At 39.1% G+C, this 17713-nt stretch overlaps 1 protein-coding gene across 4 annotated transcripts in view; it reads left to right on the top strand.

Moving 5' to 3' along the window:
* The window catches only part of LOC115210994 (solute carrier family 49 member 4), a 56752-nt gene that overhangs the window by 25129 nt on the left and 13910 nt on the right, over positions 1-17713 (top strand). For all 4 annotated transcript variants that reach the window (XM_029779830.2, XM_036502489.1, XM_029779829.2 and 1 more), the window contains 7 exons: positions 1833-1996; positions 2091-2145; positions 3742-3770; positions 4590-4640; positions 8088-8217; positions 13271-13379; positions 15483-15550. In XM_029779830.2, coding sequence (XP_029635690.1) covers positions 1833-1996; positions 2091-2145; positions 3742-3770; positions 4590-4640; positions 8088-8217; positions 13271-13379; positions 15483-15550 — 606 coding nt within the window. The remainder of the gene's footprint in view (positions 1-1832; positions 1997-2090; positions 2146-3741; positions 3771-4589; positions 4641-8087; positions 8218-13270; positions 13380-15482; positions 15551-17713) is intronic.

The following is a 17713-nucleotide window of genomic DNA, read 5'->3' as shown; positions in this document are numbered from 1 at the left end:
ATTGTTGCAGTTCTGCAAGAACTGCACTGGTCAATTGGTGTTGTTGTTGTTGTTGTTGCTGCTGCTGCTCTAGTTGTGGTTGATTTTTTTGTTGCTGCTGTTGTTGTTGTTGTTGTTGTTGCTGCTGTTGTTGTTGCTGCTGCTGTTGTTGTTGTTGCTGCTGCTGCTAGTTGTGGTTGATTTTGTTGTTGCTGCTGTTGCTGTTCCGCCTCCTCCACGGGAGTTGCAGGGGGAGACACAATCGTCGGTAGTGGAGGCACGCAGGCCTGACACTGAAAAGTCCAAGATTTAAGCTGAACCATCTTCCAGAGTCCATCCATCATAGCATTTTGATGGCTCTTTTTTTGGCCTGGGATCTTATGAAAGTCCGTGGCACATTGGAGGCAGACAGAGATGAGACATGTCCCACATTCAACCCAGCGATTACGGAACGTATTTTCGGGTTCCGTACAGATGTGGCAAGTGTGATTTTCTGGGCAGTGTTCTATTTTGGAGCAGCGACCAGTCTTATCGCACTCCACTATGGATTCCACCATGGCGATTTTGTTGCTTCTGCTCATCCGTAGAGACATAAAATGTAAACAACAATATGATAAAAGTAAAATATTTGTTTTTGATTTGTTCTTTTTTTGTGTATATTCCTTTTGTTCTTAAATATTGTGTGTGTATATACACATGTTTCGTTCATTTTTATGAAGTTTGCTTCTCAGCCACACAATTTTGGGTTCACTCCCAGTGCGTATCACCTTGGGTACCTGTCTTCTACTATAGCTGCAATCTGATAAAAGCCTTGTGAATGGATTTGATAGACAGAAACCGAAAGATACCTATTGTGAATGTGTATCTGTGTGTGTGTGTGTGTGTGTGATTGTATCTCGTTGTCTTGACAACATGTGGTTGTTATAAATGAATCATACACACAGTGTATTTCCAATATTCTGTGTAAACATGTCTGGCCATGGACAAATATTACCTTGCTTGGAAACAAGTGATGGTTGATGACAAAAAGGGCATCTGACCATAGAAATTTGCCTCAGTAAACTTTGTCTGATCTTTGCAAGCATAGAAAAGTGAATATTAAAATGCTTGATGTACCATATGCTGTCAATGGAAGGGAGTTGTAGTATAGGAAGAGCAGACAATGCATGGGAAGAAGTGAGGTCAGATTTGGGTGTCATGTCTCTCGGAAAAGAGACTAAAAATTGAGAGGGTTTGATATATAGTGTATGGTAGAATCAGCCACCCTAGCACGAAAGGAATAGGAATTTAAAATGATTAAGACATATATAACCTTATTTTGGAATTAAACTTAACATTAGTCACTAGTGGGGCCAAAAGTGTAAAGTATTGTCCGAGTGCACGATGTCCTAAATGACCAGTGATGGTCTTGCTTGGTCACAAATGAACAGCCATCATCATCATGTATATATGAATACCTCTAGCTGCTTCCATACCACAGTTTTACTGTAGTGTATTAAAATTTAGACATAGTGATCTTCAGCATACTTTCCTTGTAGTGTTGACATTAGTTTTATTTTTTCTGTTCATTGTCGGTGTGAAATGGTCCATGATATAATGTTTTGCAGTTAAACATAGTTTACACTATTCTGAACTGTTGCTGAATGGAGTAGGTCTGTTCAACCTAGACCATGAAATGTTGGTAGATTAACCCATATTTTATTTCTTTTTACCTGATCTTTGAGTAGAATATAGTATTTTCTTTGTGACTGTGTTTAAAATGTGTTGTGTTGGTATTGTCAGTTCTTAGATGAGTTTTTAATATAATAAACTTAAATAATATCCAAAGTGATCTTAATTTTATTTTTATTTAGGCTCAGTAATGTGGGTCAAATCATAATTGGCTTTTCAGCTCCATTTACAATCTCAGCCTCCACAGCTTTGTCCTCAGCTTGGTTTCCAATGCATCAACGCTTCACAGCAACTGCCATTGCTAATGTGTTTCTTACTCTAGGTGCTTCAGGAAGTTTGTTTGTTGGTAAGTTAGTCTCTTATCTTTAATCTCTCTTGCTTTCAAAGCTTACTTATTGTTTGTTTGTTCATTTTAATGCTGTTTTCTTTTATTTGTCAAGGTCCATTGATTGTGTCTACAAATGCCTCCCTTAGCAACAGTACTTCTAACAGCAGGTGAATATTGTTTTTTTTTTCACTCAGGTGTCAAAAGTCTACTAAAAAAGTAAGGTATGCAGCAACAGAATTAGTTGAATCAACCCTAGTATATTCATTTGTGGTTTTGTTTTGTAATTGGTGAGGGAGAAAATAAATTTAAATTCATTGTATGCCACATCTCTCTCTGGTTGATTCTCTCTGGTTCTCACTCACACACTAAATCTCACATGTGCTGGTTCCCAGTGCCACACCCTAGTACACTATCTTAGCTGATGAGCTAAAGGACATTATGGGCTGGTATTGACACAGCACCACTAAGTGGATTGAGGAGGTGCCCCTAAAGCCAGAGTGGAGGAATCTCAAGAAGACTGTCTGTATTTGAAGGCAACCCACACTATACTTCGTTGACCTTGGCTAACAGTCCAATAGAGACAACTTCACTTACAGTCTCTTTCCCAAACACAAGTGATTGGGCTTTTGGCTTGCACCCTGTCCATGGAAGAACTTCAAGCTACGGAAACAGTTCAAAGAGCAAAAACATAGCAGTCAAGGCAATGGTCATTTCCTGCAGGGGGACAGTATGTTGAATTGAAAGTGGGTGCAGACTTCTCCAGCTGGGTTACTTTGACTGTTTCATGTGTTGCCTGATGTTGGTGCACCTAAATTTGAGGAAGTACAGTCCTACTATATGCTGTACAATTTTCTACTCGGTCATTTTAAAGTAAATATGTTTCACGGAATATAAAATTCAGGTTTCAAAAATCTCTCTCTCTCTCTCTCTGCTCATGCTCGATGGGTTTGAGGTTATCCCAAGTTAGTGGTCCCAGAGACATCATCATGTGTAGAGCCAACCAGTGCCCCCTCCCCCCATTACTAGCAGTCCCATGCCATGCAGTGGGACTGAACCCAAAACTACATGGTCCCAAAGCAAGCTTCTTAATCACACAGATATATTAAATTGTATTTCCTGTTTATCAATAACACTCTTTTAGTATCAATTCTTCCATATTTGATTGAGTTCAAGTGAAAATTTAATAGCTATTGAATTCACATTAGCAGACAATACATGGTGAGGTAAGATTTGGGCATCATGTCTCTCGGAAAAGAGACTAAAAATTAAGAGGGTTTGATATATAGTGTATGGTAGAATCAGCCACCCTAACACGAAAGGAATAGGAATTTAAAATGATTAAGACATATATAACCTTATTTTGGAATTAAACTTAATGTAGTGAACTGGAGAAGCTTGGGCTGCAATATCTGCTCAGTAGTCACTAGTGGGGCCAAAAGTGTAAAGTATTGTCTGAGTGCACAATGTCCTAAATGACCAGTGATAAATTTCTTGGTAATGTGCAGAAGCATTTGTTATGATAAGAGAAACTTTTGCGCTTCATTCAAAATTTGAATCTTGTGCTTGAAAGATAACAATCGTAAACCCAGAGTCTTGTAAAGCAGGTCCTTGTGAAGTGAGGTATTACTGTATTTGACTGTATATGTGTATGAGATTGTTTATCTATGTGTTAGGGTCTTTTTGTGACAGTGTTGTTTTTCTGTATAATATTAATGAGTTCACTTTTTGAAATTTCAAACAATTTTATTGCACTTCTTTTATAGTTCCCCTGCGATAAATTCTTCAGTTTATGGTGAGTAACTCTATATTGACATTAATTATTAAAAAATTCTGTCAAATTTGAAACAAGGAAACAATAAATTATATGACTAGCAATACATCATGCATGCATTCATGCACATACACACACACCCTAACTACCCATACACACATGTACCCCCATCCTATCCCCACACATGCACACACACATACACTGATGTATTTATCAATACATACACTGATGTATGTATCAATGCCAGTGCTACCTGACTGGCTCCTGTGCCGGTGGCACGTAAAAAGCACCATTTGAGGGTAGTCAATGCCTGTACCACCTGACTGGTCCCCGTGCCAGTGACACGTAAAATGCACCCACAACACTCTCAGAGTGGTTGGTGTTAGGAAGGGCATCCAGATCTGCCGAATCAGATTGGAGCCTGGTGCAACCTCTTGGTTTGCCAGTCCTCAGTCAAACCATCCAACCCATGCCAGAATGGAAATCGGGCGTTAAATGATGATGATGATAGTGTAGAAATATTTTAATAGCACATTCTGGATATACATCATTTACTCATCATGGGCCAATGAAAGAGCATTAAAGTAGTTGCTCAACCTGTTAGAAATAGCAATCAGATATCCTTTAAGCCATCTTTCAATGCCTTAAAAAAAAAAAGGGAAGAAAATAGTTTCTAATGTAGTCCTAGATACTCTTAAAACGAGGGAATATCGTGGCCGAAATGTCTTTGATCATAAATCTTCTCAATCAGGGCTGACCAAGGGCTAAACATTCACTTACACATATATGTAAAAAGTAAACATAAAGATATATTATTAAATTTGAGTATTTACTTTACAGAAGATCAGTTAGAAAAAGAAAGAATTGAACTTAGAACCCTTCTCTATTCAGGTCAGTATGATAATATTTTATCTTCAAAGCAATTTTGTTACTAGATTCTTTCAGTCATTTATCTAAAATTCTTTCTCAATTTCATTTTGTGAAGTGTAATAAAGTGTTCATTACGTGATTCAAGACACTATTTATAAAAATGAGCCAGAATTATGCAAAAAACTGTGTTAGAATTTTACTTAACCCTTTAGCATTCAAATTACTCTGCCAAATGTAAAGCTTGAAATTTCAATGATGTTATTCTTTTCTACTCTAGGCACAAGGCCTGAAGTTTTTAGGAAGGGGGCTAGTCAATTAGATCGACCCGAGTACACAACTGGTACTTAATTTTTTGACCCCGAAAGGATGAAAGGTAAAGTCAACCTTGGCAGAATTTGAAGTCAGAACATAAAGACAGGCGAAATTCTGCTAAGCATTTCGCCCTGCATGCTAATGCTTCTGCCAGCTCGCTGCCTTAATTTTGATGATGTTATTGTCTATATTTAGAACTAGCAGAGATACCTGGCTTTGCTCAGGATTAAAATGGCATAGTCTTTTTATTGTTTTACTTGTTTCAGTCATGTGACTGTGGCCATGCTGGAGCACCACCATTGGTCGAACAAATCGACCACAGGATTTATTCTTTGTAAGCCTAGTACTTATTTTATCATTGTATTTTTTTGGGTAAGAGTTTTGAAGTGGCTAGTTTAAGTTGGAATAATTATATGAAAAAGAGTGCTCACATGAAAACAAAGGCAAATCATAACTTGCAAATGAATACTACTGGCTTTACTGTGCAGGCAGTCTATAAGAGCTCACCACAGCTGACAAAGTAAAGTATTGACTTTTTCGAGGTGGGTGTGTGTCACATTTTTTAGCTGGCTCAAGCCAAATCCTAGGCGAATTGAGAGTAGTCCATTTATGTTGGGGGCGTAGAATTTCGAGTATAAATTATAAGAAAAAAACGTCCTAAGTCAAAGAGAGCACACATGTCAAATTTGGTGATATTCGGTTGAAAATTGTAGGAATAGGAGTGGTTCACACAATGCACACACAGACAGACAACTTACCTTTTAATATATAAGATATATACATATATATCTATATATGTATATGTACACATACATATACATACATAAATATATCATAGTGAAAGTAATAAAAATGAAACTAAGATATATATACATAGTGAAAGTATTAATAGTGTCACTATTAAAACTGAAAGTATCTCACATTACAATAGAGATGTTATTGTTTTACTTTTGACATGTAATATTGAAATAGTGTAAGAGATAAAAGATTGCTCCAGGCTCGCATTAAGCAAGAAGTTGAAAATGTTTTTGGCCCATGTCACTACATGGACCCTAAGTAAGGCATATGTAAAATTTAAATGAAATTGGTTGGGTAGTTTTCAAGTTTTAGTGGTGCACACATACAGACAGACATTCTCAGTTTTATTTATATAGAACTTAAATACTTTATATTTGAACTTACAACAGGAGGCGTGTTTGGGCTGGATATGGTTTAAATGCTAAAGGGTTAAACCTTAAATAAATTGATGTATGCTCTTCGAACAAAATACATGCAAATCTCTGAATTTACAAAACATCTGCTTCTGTCCCTCTCTTGTATTTTTGTATCCCTCAATACTATACCCAACTCTGTTGAAGGGTCTTGTTTTGTAAGTACTTGGTCACCTCACAAGTGTTAGTACCATGAAAAGATCACCTAGTATAGCCTGTGCAGTAGGTGGCATTAGGAAGAGCATCCATCTGTAGAAACTATGCCAAAGTAGACATTGGAGCTTTGTGTAAAGCCCTGGCTCATCAGTTGATATCAAATTGTTCAACCCATGCCAGCACAGAAAATTGGGCATTAAATCCTTGCTTGGAAAAATGACTGTAAGTTTGGATGGTGAGGATGATGATAGTGCTGGTGGTGGAGATGATGTCATTGTCATTAGCAGTGCTAATGACAACAACAATGATGATGACCATTACTGATGTGACCACCACTGTTACCATCCTCACTATAATCATCAATGCATTTTGAGGACAGGCCTCTTTTTCTCTCATAATTAAGAAAGACTTCAAGAGATTCATTAAAAAGAAAAGAGTTGAACCCCGACTTCTTAAATTTTAATCTGTAGTGATCAGACAGAAAAAATAAACTTCTTTTATTTCTTTATTGCCCACAAAGGGCTAAACATACAGGGGACAAACAAGGACAGACAAAGGGATTAAATCGATTACATCAACACCAGTATGCAACTGGTACTTAATTTATTGACCCTGAAAGATGAAAGGCAAAGTCAACCTCGGCAGAATTTGAACTCAGAACATAACGGCAGACGAAATACCTATTTCTTTACTACCCACAAGGGGCTAAACACAGAGGACAAACAATGACAGACAAACAGATTAAGTCGATTATATTGACTCCAGTGCGTAACTGGTACTTATTTAATCGACCCCGAAAAGATGAAAGGCAAAGTCGACCTCAGCGGAATTTGAACTCAGAATGTAGTGGCAGACGAAATACTACTAAGCATTTCGCCCGGCGTGCTAACGTTTCTGCTAGCTCGCCACCTTTAAAAATAAACTTCTATAAGAAAAAATAAACTTCTTCTATAAACTTCAATGTGGGAGTTGTTATATGGTAGCTTGACATGCTTGATATAGCAGAGAAATCTCCTTCAAATTACACTATATCTCTTCAAAAATGGAGGATACAGCAGGTAATGTAGTCCTAGATTTGTCTTAAAAAAACAAAACAAAATAGACAAAATAATATTGGCAATAGTGATTTGATTGTTTAGCCCTGGATCTTGTTTCACCTGGGACTAAACAAGAATAAACTTCCTTATAGTTTTTATTGTTTTGATATCTTTATCAATATTAATCTTTCCATAAGAGATAGTTTGACAAAAACAGGAGTGTCAAATAAAATTCCTTTAGTATTTAGTTAAGACTACTTATGGCCTGCATTCAAGTCCCGTCCCTGCTTTTTTTTACCTTTCATCCTTCCAGAATAGATAGGATAAAGTGTTATTCATATACTAGTGTTAATATAACTACACCTATCCCCAAATTTGAAGCCTTGTGTCTTTATTAGAGATCAGTATTAACATTTCTGTATGGGCTGATATAACTTACCATCATATATCTAAATCCAGCACCATCTCATCTTGACAATTCTTTCCCATCTCTAATAGTTCTTCAGTCTCCATTATCTCCGTGTATTGCCCACTTCTGTTCATTCTGCAACAGCTAACTGTTGCCAGCAGAATTGTCTCCCTTGCTATGTATATTACGAGTTACAAATTAGTTACATGACCAAGTGGGTACTTCGGTTGAAATAGTCTTGGGTTCAAACCATTCACTCAGTAATGACGATGACAACGGCAAAAAATATAATGGAAAGAAAATAATAATACTCTGTTTCTTTGTTCTGTATCCTATTTTGAAGAGCTTGGAATGTCTGCAGTCATTTTCTTTCTGGTTATTGTCTACTTTCCTAATAAACCACCATCACCTCCCACAATGTCAGCAGGAATGGAAAGATTACACTTCAGAGAAGGTATCAAGAATCTAATGAAGTAAGATTTTATTTAGTTGTTTCTATGGGTTAACTCTTTTCTGAGTATATAACACTCTCTTATGGTTTATTTGTACTACTCATTCTCATGAGAATGAGTAGTACAAATAAACCATAAGATTATAGTTCTTATTTTGTATGCCTGTTATTAATCTTGCTTTAATATTATTATTACATTCATGTGCTCTATCAGGATTACAACACTTGTATATCCCTGTGAACAATATTTAAATATTCAGTAAGTAATACTATAAACAGTAATATACCATCTCATTATTGTCATCATCATCATTATTATCTTTTTATGTCTACTTTCTGTTTTGGCTTGAGCTGGAGAGGTCATCGTAATCTGGGTCAGTTCTTATATGGGGTTACTTCCCTCCTAGATAGGTTGAAGGACCGCATTTCAATTGCATGTCCCAGTATTTGGTATGGTTTCTAAGGTTGGCTGCCCTTCTTAATATCAACTACTTTACTGAGTGTACTGATTAGAGATTTGTTGGTGTGTGGTACTTCGCTATGCAAATATAATATACTATAAGGTATACTATGCTTTCATAGGTCAGTACCACGTTCTATTGCATCAGCAGTGTTCTTACATTATTTTGTTAAGTTTATTTCTACAGATATTCTATGGAAATTATTGCCAGCACTGGTTTTTGCTACAACGTTTCATATTGAGATGTCAGATGTAAACAGACAATGTGATCGAAGACAAAAATGGGTAATAAGTGTATATGCCATATTTCAGGGGTTGCCCCTCCTTCAGCACTCATCTAACCTACTATTGCATCCTAACTCGTTGCTTATATAGCCACCGCATACAATGATGTTAAGTTATTGGATATACCAACTGACATATTAGACGCATTCCTGGGTGTGGTATGTAAACATTAAAGATTTGTAAGTACATGGTACTTCATTATGGATATACCAATTTACATATCAGACTTATGGAAACTTAGTATACCTTACAGTATACCTTATAGTATATTGTGTTTGCATAACAAAGTACCATGTACCTACAAATCTTTAATATTTACATACCAGCCCCAGGAATACGTCTGATATTTAAATTGGTATATCTAATAACTTAACTCTACTGTATGTGGTGGTCATAAAAGCAATGTGTTCAGGGGCGAGAATGGGTTAGATGAGTGCTGAAGAAGGGGGCAACAACCCCCAAAATATGGCATATACACTCATTACCCACTTTTGTCTTCAATCACATTTTCTGATTACATCTGACGTCTCGATATGAAACGTTGTAGCAAAAGTCAGTGCTTGCTATGAGTTCTATAGAATATCTGTAGAAATAACCTTAACAATACGAGTGTAGTGAGTACTTTTTATCATGGCACCAGCACTAGAAAGGATTAAGTCCTCAATAAAGTAAGACTAACAGGTTCTTTTGACCTTACATTATCTCTGCTCATTTGATAAGGTAATCGAGGTAGTCAGAGTATGCGACAGAATACCTAAGATTAGATTAGTGCTTCATCATGGGTTAGCAACCATTATCTTGGCCTGTGCCCCTCAGCTGGGGCTACCTGAAGGGCAGAAAGACCGATTTTATGACACCCTCTTGCAGACTACCTCGTTGATGAATGACAGGGACCTTCTCTTTGTGGCTGGTGACTTCAATGGATATGTTGGACAACATACAGGGGGCTTCCATGATGTACATTGGTTCCTGCAATGAGGAGGGAACCAGGCTGCTGGAGTTCTGCGATGCAAATAATCTTATGGTTTGCAATACTAACTTCAGGAAACCTGCCAGTCATATAGTCACCTACCATTCTGGCAGACACACTAGCCAAATTGACTACATCCTCGCCAATAAAAGAGAAAGATGGCTGCTTATAAATGCCAAAACCTTCCCAGGTGAAGAATGTACCCCACAACATAGACTGGTAGTTAGCGACTTCAGGATCAGGGCTAAATGGATGCCCAGAAGACGACCAGCATGGAGGAGAAGTGTTTGGAAGCTTAAAGATCCTGTGAATGGCCAGAGATTTAGAGACGTATTACTCGAATCCTTTGACGAAATAGAAGGGAATATATCTTCACACGATGTGGAAGACAACTGTAGGTTTTTACACGACAACCTACTGAGGGCCACTGACCCTCGCGACCCAAAATTACATGGTGGTGGAACAATGTTGTTGACAGGGCTATTAGAGAAAAGAAACAGGCTTGGAAGGTCTGGAAGAATGGTGGTAGCAGGGAATTGTATCAGACTGCCAGAAGGGAAGCTAGGAGACAGGTTTATTTAGCCAGAGGGGAAGCAGATAAGAAAAAATTTGCCAATGTTTTGCACCATGAGGTCAAAAGACTTGAGATATTTCGTGTTGCAAGACAGTGTGTAGGGGAGAATTGTGATGTTGTAGTAGAAAAATGTGTCTGCATGGATGATGGTTCACTTGCACTAAATGAGGCTGTAAAGAGAGAGGTTTGGAAATGCCACTATGAAAGGTTGCTCAATAGCAAGAATGAATGGGAGAAAGAGAGTCTGCTGAATGTCGGCCCAACAGAGGGACAAACTATCCGAATTGACAGTACCTTGGTAGATAAAGCAATTAAGAGTATGAAGACAGGGAAAGCCCCTGACCCATCAGGAATTACTACAGAGGTGCTAAAAATATCTGGCGGTGTTGGCTATAGCCTAGTCATCTGTATAGTTAACCAGGTGATACATGAAGGAGTCATACCCAATGACTGGTGTAGCAGCACCATAGTCACCTGCTACAAAGGTAAAGGTGACGCTTTAGATACAAATAATTACAGAGATATCAAGTTGTTGGATCAGGTAATGAAGGCCACAGAGAGGGTCATAGCCCAACTAATTAGGGAGAGAGTCAGTTTATATGAGATGCAGTTTGGGTTCGTGCCAGGGAAAAGCACCACTGATGCTATATTTCTGGTAAGATAGCTGCAGGAGAAATACCTAGCCAAAGATAAACCTCTGTACCTGGCTTTCGTTGACATGGAGAAAGCATTTGACAGGGTCCCCCGATCCCTTATCTGGTGGTCAGTGAGGAAACTAGGGATAGATGAATGGTTAGTGAGAGCTGTGCAAGCCATGTGCAGGGACACTGTCAGTAAGGTGAGGGTTGGCAACGAGTACAGTGACGAATTCTGGGTAGAGGTAGGTGTTCACCAAAGTTCAGTCCTCAGCTCCCTCTTATTTCTCATAGTCCTCCAGGCAATAACAGAGTAACTGAAGACAGGATGCTCCTGGGAGCTCCTCTATGCTGATGACCTTGCTATAATTGCTGAGTCACTATCAGAACTAGAGGGGAAGTTTCAAGCATGGAAACAAGGATTAGAATTGAAGGGCCTTAGAATCAACCTAGCTAAAACCAAAGTCCTAATAAGTAGGAAGGCAGACAAACCACAAATCCCTTCAGGTAGATGGCCCTGCTCGATCTGTAGAAAAGGCATAGGTAGAAACTCTATAAGATGCACCAAGTGAAAGCTATGGACACATAAGAGGTGCAGCAATATCAAAGGAAGGCTAACTGGGAAGATAGTTTTTGTATGTGGCAGATACTCAGGAGTAATAAACACTGAAAATGTGCAGAGAACAACTTCTGCCACATTCCAGGGAGAAAAACTAGAAGTAGTTGATAGCTTTCTTTAGCTAGGTGACCAAGTCAGTAGCTAGGAAGAGTGCGCTGAAAGTGTAGCTGCTAGAATAAGAATAGCCTGGGCAAAGTTCAGAGAGCTCTTACCTCTACTGGTGACAAAGGGCCTCTCGCTCAGAGTAAAAGGTAGACTGTATGACGCATGTGTACGAACAGCCATGCTACATGGCAGTGAAACATGGGCTGTGATCGCTGAGGACATGTGTAAGCTTGCAAGGAATGAAGCCAGTATGCTTCGATGGATGTGTAATGTCAGTGTACATACTCAACAGAGTGTAAGTACCTTGAGAGAAATGTTGGACCTAAGAAGCATCAGATGTGGTGTGCAAGAGAGATGACTGCACTGGAATGGTCATGTGGTGAGAATGGATGAGGATAGCTGTGTGAAAAAGTGCCACATCCTAGCGGTTGAGGGAACCTGTAAAAGAGGTAGACCCAGGAAAACCTGGGATGAGGTGGTGAAGCATGACCTTCAAACATTAGGCCTCACTGAAGCAATGAATAGTGACCGAGACCTTTGGAAATATGCTGTGCTTGAGAGAACCTGACAAGCCAAGTGAGACCATAACCTGTGGCCTATGCCAGGGGTGTGACCAGCCCATTTATGCATACCTTTCCTTCATTGAACTCTAAACTCTGCTTGCAAAGACCTGTTAAGGCAAGTGAAATCGAAATCAAATTTGATGACTGGCATCTGTGCTAGTGGAGTGCTAAGAGCACCATTTGAGTGTGATCACTGCCAGAGCAGCTGACTGGCTTCTGTGCTGGTGGTATGTAAAAAGCACCATTCGAGTGTGATTGTTACCAGCGTCGCCTTATTGGCACTTGTGCCGGAGGCATGTGAAAAAAATATTTGAGCGAGGTTGTTGCCAGTACCGCTGGACTGGCTCCTGTGCAGGTGACACGTAAAAAACACCATTTGAGCGTGGCCATTGCCAGTACCGCCTGACTGGCACTCGTGCTGGTGGCACATAAAAGCATCCGTTACACTCTCAGAGTGGTTGGCATTAGGAAGGGCATCCAGCTGTAAAAACTCTGCCAGATCAGATTGGAGCCTCGTGCAGCCATCTGGTTCATCAGTCCTCAGTCAAATCGTCCAACCCATGCCAACATGGAAAGCGGACGTTAAACGATGATGATGATTTGCCAATCACTTTACAGAATGTACTGGGAATATTTTACTGTGACAACAGCAGAAGAGAAGTTGTTTTGATTTCAACAACAATAAAGACCCTGTGCCATCTTTGCTCAATTGCCAGCCAATTTACAGTATTTAAGACTGCAGACAGTATAACTTATTTATATATTTTACCATAACTAGTATTGCAATGCTCCTTTATTATATCTAAACATGAACAAATATCTCTAACTGATGTCTTTTATCTATTATTTGTTTACCTTTTTCAGGAATTACAGATTCTGGATGTTGGCTGCTATTTATACACTTTGTTCTGGTGTCATTTCCAGCTGGTTAGCAGTTATCTATATCAATTTAAAGCATCATCATATTTCACAGGTAAAATTATTAATTCTTTTTTATTTGAGAAGTCTTATTTTTATTGTGTATTTTCATTGCTCTACCAAGTCAAGGCATTCTGTACCTTGGGTAGGTGCTGTCTTTTGTTTTAGTTTGTTATTTCTACTCTCTGGAATATGTGTTATGCTAGTGTAACCTATCAAAATACCTTTCTTAGTAACTCTTGAGAGCTTAGAGAATTTTGATGCTTTATCATTATCAAAGTAGACAAAACTCTTTCCTTTCGTTTGGATTATGCAAAATAGGATATCATGAACAAATTTGGAGTTTATCTCCATCAAAAAAAATAAGGGTGTGGCAAATATCATCATCATCATCATTTAACGTCCATCTTACATCCTGGCATGTATATCTGACTTACTAATGGGTCCTTGGTCAGCCTAGGTATTAAAAGTAAGCATAAATGGCATTTAGAATTTGTAAATGCTATTTGTATTTAGTTTTTATTGTATATATATATAGATATAGTTAATACCCAGACACAAAAAGAAAAAATAACAATGCGAGTAAGTGTTACATGCAAAGTTTTAGCAGACGATCAGGAAAGGAAAGAAAAATAGTATTACATTTCAAGCAAAGCTCTTCGTTAAACAGGAGAAGGAGGAAACTCCAAGAGAAAAGGAAGACGGAGGGCATACATACATACATACATACATACATAAAGGGTAAAGACCCCCTTCGGTCATGAATGACCATGGGATTGCACCTAGAAAGTTACCCTCCTAGACACAAGTCCGGGCAAGGTTGTTTATGGAAGACCAGCAGTCGCCCATGCATACCAGCCTCCCCTCTCCACGCCACCAGTGTTATCCAAGGGAAAGACAAAGGTCGATACAGCTTGGCACCAGTGACGTCGCAACTCGTTTCTACAGCTGAGTGAACTGGAGCAACGTGAAATAAAGTGCCTTGCTCAAGAACAGGGCACTTTATTTCACGTTGCTCCAGTTTACTCAGCTTTACATACATACATACACACACATACGTATATATGTGTGTGTGTGTGTGTGTGTGTGTGTGTGTGAAATGTACAGGTACACTAATCACCAAACTTCCTCAAACACTCAGGGGGATCATTAGAAGTAGTAGATAACTTCTGTTGCCTAGGTGACCAAGTTAGCAGTGGAGGAGGAAGTTCTGAAACCACAGTTGCTAGAATAAGAACAGGCTGGGCAAAGTTCAGAATGCTCTTACCTTTGTTTGTTTGTAACTAAGGGCCTCTCTGTCAGATTGAAAGGCAGATTGTATGATACCTGTGTACACATAGCTATGCTGCATAGCAGTGAAACTCACACTAAACTTGTGCACACCATCACTTGTAGATACAATTGTCAATTCACTAGCACCCATAGACGGACTTGTAGATTTCTTGTTAAAAAACAAGTCTAGAGTTGTATGCTTAGAAAATTTTTTCCACTCTCTATAAATTTCTTGGTAACATGCAGAAGCATTTGCTTTGGCAGTAGTAACTTGCACTTTGTTCAAAATTCGGATCTTGTACTTGAAAAATTTCAGCTCACCATACAAAGGTGAGCTGAAAAAATAAAACTCATAAACCTGGGGTCTCATAAAGCAGGTCTTCAGAAAGTGAGATATTACTGTATATGTGATCTCATATCAAACAACTTCTAACATTGTAACCCAGAATGGCAATTCACCTCAATGTAAAATGACTTTATAAACCATAGAAAATGATCATAGAATATTCAGTACCTAAAATACGATGATGTATCTATTGTAAGTGCTATACTATAATGGTGAAATTTGAGCTGTACACTCAAGTAAATAGTGTAGTCACTGATTAATGAATACAACATATTTATCATTGTTGTCGTCATTGGCGTTTAACGTCCACTTTCCATGCTAGCATGGGTTGGACGATTTGACTGAGGACTGGTGACCCAGATGGCTGCACCAGGCTTCAATCTTGATCTGGCAGAGTTTCTACAGCTGGATGCCCTTCCTAGCGCCAACCACTCCGAGAGTGTATTGGGTGCTTTTACGTACCACCAGCGTGAGTCTTATATTTTGTAGATTTTGTTACTGCATAATAATCTCCAAAGATATTTTATTTTTCATTTGCAGAAAAGTGTTGGAATATTTTCCATTTACATTGGAATTGGTAGCTGTTTGGGATCGCTAGTACTGGCAAGGTAAGGTATTTGTTTTTCTTTTAAAACAAGATTAACATTCAGGGAGAAATCTCTTAAAGGTATCTTTCTCTGAATGGTCATCTTTTTCATTTATTTGTTTCTGCTATTTGACTGCAGACATGCTGGGGCACCACCTTGAAGAATTTCAGTCAAAAGAATCAACCCCTGTATTAACTTTTTAAGCCTGGTACTTATTCTATCGTTCTCCTTTGCTGAACTGCTAAGTTATAGTGGGCATTAACATATCAACACTTGTTGTCAAACGGTGGTAGGGGACACACACAGACACACACACACACACACAACCACAGACAGACAGACACAGACACACACACACACACACAAGCACAGACACACACAAGCACAGACACACACAAACACACACATCATTATCATCAGCATTTAACGTCTGTTTTCCATGCTGGCATGAGTTGGACAGTTTGACTGAAAAATAACTGGTAAGCTGGGGAGCTGCACAAGGTTTCAATCTGATTTGGCAAGGTTTCTACAGCTGGATGCCCTTCCTAATGCCAATCGCTCCAAGAACATAGCGGGTGCTTTTTATGTGTCACCAGCAAGGGTGCCAGTTATGAAACATCTGCATCAGCCACAACTACAATCTCGCTTAACTTGACAGGTCTTCTCAAGCATAGTATATTGCCAAAGGTCTTGGTTACTTGTCACTGCCACCGTGAGGCCCAAAATTCAGAGGATCCTTTTCATGCGCCATTAACATGAGTAGCAGGTATGCAACACTGGCAATGGCCACGACTATGATTTCACTGGGCTTGACGGCACTTTTCAAGCACAGCATATTGCCCAACGTTTGAAGGCTGCTTTTTACATGCCACTGGCACAAGTGCTAGTTACATGCCACTGGTATTGGCCATGACTATGATCTCACTTGGCTTGACTGGTCTTCTCAAGCATGTCATAAAGCCAAAAATCTGTCACTTGTTATTGCCTCTTTGAGTCCCAATGTTCAAAGATCATGCTTTATCACCTCGTCCTATGTCATATATATATACTCTTTTAATTTTTTACTTGTTTCAGTCATTTGACTGCAGCCATGCTGGAGCACCGCCTTTAGTCGAAGAAATCGACCCCAGGACTTATTCTTTGTAAGCCTAGTACTTATTCTATCGGTCTCTTTTGCCGAACTGCTAAGTTACAGGGATGTAAACACACCAGCATCGGTTGTCAAGCGATATTGGGGGACAAACACAGACACACAAACATATACATATACACATACACACACACACACACGCACACACACATATATTTGACGAGCTTCTTTCAGTTTCCGTCTACCAAATCCACTCACAAGGCTTTGGTTGGCCCGAGGCTATAGTAGAAAACACTTGCCCAAGGTGCCACGCAGTGGGACTGAACCCGGAACCATATGGTTGGTAAGCAAACTACTTACCACACAGCCACTCCTGCACCTATATGAGATCTTTTATTCTTTTATTTGTTTCAGTCATTTGACTGTGGTTGTGCTGGAGCACTGCCTTTAGTCGAAGAAATCAACCCCAGGACTTATTCTTTGTAAGTCTAGTACTTATTCTATCGGTCTCTGTTGCTGAACTACTTAGTTATGGAGAGATAAACACACCAACATCGGTTGTCAAGCAATGGTGGGGGGGACAAACATAGACACACAACACACACACACATATACATACATACGATGAGCTTCTTTCAGTTTCCATCTACCAAATCCACTCACAAGGCTTTGGTTGGCCTGAGGCTATAGTAGAAGACACTTGCCCCAGATGCATGCTGTGGGACTGAACCCGGAATCATGTGGTTGGTAAGCAAGCTACTTACTTCACAGCCACTCCTACATGATGGGTTTCTTTAAGTTTTCATAGCATCCAAATCTCCTCTGTGTTTGGCTTACATTCATCATTATCTTTTAATATCCACTTTTCTATGCTTCTATGGATCAGATTGAATTTGTTGAGGCAGTTTTTTGATGTCAGATGCATTTCCAACTGTCAACAGTCAATTGTTTCCTAGCAAGATATTTTTTTTCCATAGCTAGACATGTTTTTCACAGAAGACCGGAAATAAAACAACCTCACAGACACACACACACACACACGCATGCACGCACACACGCTCGCACGCACACACACACACACACACACACACACA

The sequence above is a fragment of the Octopus sinensis genome, linkage group LG4 (genome assembly GCF_006345805.1).
Source record: "Octopus sinensis linkage group LG4, ASM634580v1, whole genome shotgun sequence".
In the NCBI taxonomy this organism is placed as follows: domain Eukaryota; kingdom Metazoa; phylum Mollusca; class Cephalopoda; order Octopoda; family Octopodidae; genus Octopus; species Octopus sinensis.
The sequence above is the reverse complement of the archived record's forward strand: the minus strand, read 5'-3'. Positions and strand labels throughout refer to the sequence as shown.